Below are 2,985 nucleotides of genomic sequence, written 5' to 3' on the forward strand. Positions count from 1 at the left end.
TTTTTAAGAAAAAATATTAGATAATCAATATTTTTCTTGTGTTTATACTTTATAGTGCAGTTGAATCAACCATATACTAAGAAACCAATATTTTTGGTCAACTAACATTTTCCGTTAGCCAAAAAATCAGCAAAGTCACTTTCCCGCTTTTGTGGGACAGCTTTTTTATCAGAGTTGGTGTGGAGAAATCGGACCCTCTAAGTTCTTTGTTTCCAAAAATTTATATACAAATCGAATGGTCCGTTTTGTTTGGAGGAGATGAAACTCACATAATCGAAATCGGACCCTGCGAATTCTCATGGAACAAATCGGATGGTCCATTTTGTTCGTTAGAGAAATAGGTTCTAGTAGTCGCATGGTCCGAGTTGTGTGTATATATATATAGTAGTGAAGTTCCCGAACCGTAGATAGTCGACCAGATCCAAATTTGTTCATCTTTTTCGACTTCTCTTCTTCATTTTCCGCTTTTGATTTTTTATATGGAGAAGAGAATGTAGCAATACAACAATGTGGAGAAGAGAGATGTTTTATATATATATGGTATTAGCAGAAATCGGACCCTCCGTTTTGAGTTTGAAAAAAAAAAGTTAAAAATTCTAATCGGATGATCCGTTTTGATTTAAAAAAGAAAAAAAAAGAAAACAAAACTAATCGGACGGTCCGATTTGTAATTTCGAAAATAAAAAAATTTTAATGTTGAAATCGAACCGTCCGATTTTCATTTTAACAAATTAAAAAAAATAAAAAATACATATCGGACCCTCCGATTTGGTGTTTATTTTCTTCTTCAAGCAAATCGGACCCTCCGATTTGTAGTTTATTTTTTTTATCGAACAAATCGGACCGTCCGATTTGAATAAAACACCATATAAAAAAAACACCTAATTTTCCAATAACAATGTATTACACATATATTTAACCAATATACAAAAATTAGCCCTTCTTTTTCAGTGTGTGGGATCTGTATTTTTGGGTTGGAAAAAAATAATTGCTGGTAAAGTTTTTATTTTTGTTTTAGTGAGTGATAGAAATGGATGATAGAGTTCTTTTGAAAGTGTATTATTCTTTAATGTACTCTATCTTTGTTTTATATTAATTTATTTTTACTTTGTAAAATTTTTGTAATTGTAATTATTATATACTACGTTTATTATCAAAATTTTATATAATATAAACTATGATCAGAGGGGATTGATTGTGTTAAATGGACACCGTCTTTAGAGAGCACCTAGCCAACGACACATGGGTGAAGGTAGTTGCGTCTTCCCAGTCGCACGGTCCGAGTTATATTTTCCCTGACACCACCCCAATGTCAAGCACCTCTCCTCCCCATATCAGCGTCTAGCACCAGTATGCCTCCATATTAAAATTCAAAAGCAACATATATCATATATATCCCTTAAAAAAATAATAAATTAAGAGAATTAAAATATCAAACTTATAGTGAACCCAAATTCAATCCCTCCAAAAATATTCCCAGAAGAATAAAAAGAAAGACGTAGTCCCAACTCCCAAGCACATGCAAGTAATAGAATACGAAAAAGAGCCGTTTTGTTTTCTATTCACGAACCAAAAACGACTGTGATTACACAGCTACAAACCGAGTTATCTTGCTTTTTTTTTTTAACAAAACACAAAGCATGGGCTGGTCTATACAAAATTACAAATGATTTTAAAGTGTTTTTTATTTTATTTTATTTGTTTCCCATCATCTTGGTGTGTTAGCACATAGACTTGAGGTGTTCTCTGAAAACTTTCAACATGCCCTCAAAGGTAACAATCCCAGTCAAGGTTCCATCATCTTCCACAACCCACACATAGCTGACCCTATGTGAAAGTGCCTGAATCATCACAGCCACCAGAGAGCTCCACGGGTAGCAAACAATGGCCTCTGACCTCCTCACTACCCTCGCCGAGTACCCTCCAAGCTTCCAATTCTTCCCGGAAGATGCATCATCCTCTGATGAACTTGAACAAAACGATGACCAAGATGAAAGCCCCCCTTCATCTCCAAGCAGCTCCAAAGCCGCACCAAGATTCTGCTCTTCCAGCCTCTCCTTCACAATCTGCACAAGGTCTTCCGGAGGTCCACCACAATCAATATAGGCCATCAAGTCCCCAGCTGAGAGCGTGGCCAGCGCCAGCGCAACAGCTTCGTCGCAAGAATTGAGCATGAACGGTGAGATTTCCCCGACGAATTTGCCTTCCGGATCAACGATCGCAACAGAGCTTTGGTGGATTAGGGACAACGATAGGAGGTTTAAAGCAGACGATGCAGGGTCATCATAGTTGACGGCAAAGAGGTTTTGATCGTCAATAACGTTTAGAGTGTTGATTGGGCTAGCCGGCGTAGGCGAAAACGCTGCAATTGCATTGAGGAGGTAGCGGATCACATCCTCTTGGGTGACCCAGCAGTAGGAGCGGTTGTTATTATGGAAAATGGAGTCCAAAGATTCAACGGACTTTCTCCTTGAGCTGATACTGCTTTTAATTGGTATCACCAGGTTCTGTGCTCCCTCATGCATAGCATCTATAGCATCCAATAAGCTGCATAACAACAATTAAATCACATTTAGTCAATGCACAAAAACTTAAATCAATTCTTCATATTTTATAAAATATAATTTTGACCAATCTATCTTAGATCTGCTGAAAGTGGATTTAGCTACTAATTTTTTAATACTACTACTACTACTACTATGTTCTCGGCAAGTAGTATATAATAATAAAGAAATCAATTATTGTTTAATCAATTGATTGAGACGCCAACTAACAACGTTTTTTTCATGTCTCTAAGCAGGGCAATAAGGATCCGCTAATTTTTCATATTTTATAAAATATAATTTTGACCAATCTATCTTAGATCTGCTTCTTCTTCTATTTTTTTTTCTTTGGGTTTTTTCTTTCTGCTTTTTGTAAAGCAGATTCGTACATGATAGCAAAAAGCCAAAGGTCCAAAAAAGCAGAGTTACTTTCACATCGCAG

The 2,985-nt window shown here is 36.3% G+C and overlaps 1 protein-coding gene across 1 annotated transcript in view; it reads right to left on the bottom strand.

Annotated features, from left to right (window-relative positions):
* LOC107623199 (CBS domain-containing protein CBSX5) overlaps positions 1,520 to 2,985 on the bottom strand; it is a 2,140-nt gene continuing 674 nt past the window's right edge. The window contains exon 2 of the mRNA XM_016325371.2: positions 1,520 to 2,547. Within this exon, the coding sequence (XP_016180857.1) occupies positions 1,722 to 2,547 (826 nt within the window). The 3' untranslated portion in view covers positions 1,520 to 1,721. The remainder of the gene's footprint in view (positions 2,548 to 2,985) is intronic.

The sequence above is a fragment of the Arachis ipaensis genome, chromosome B10 (assembly GCF_000816755.2).
Source record: "Arachis ipaensis cultivar K30076 chromosome B10, Araip1.1, whole genome shotgun sequence".
NCBI lineage: Eukaryota > Viridiplantae > Streptophyta > Magnoliopsida > Fabales > Fabaceae > Arachis > Arachis ipaensis.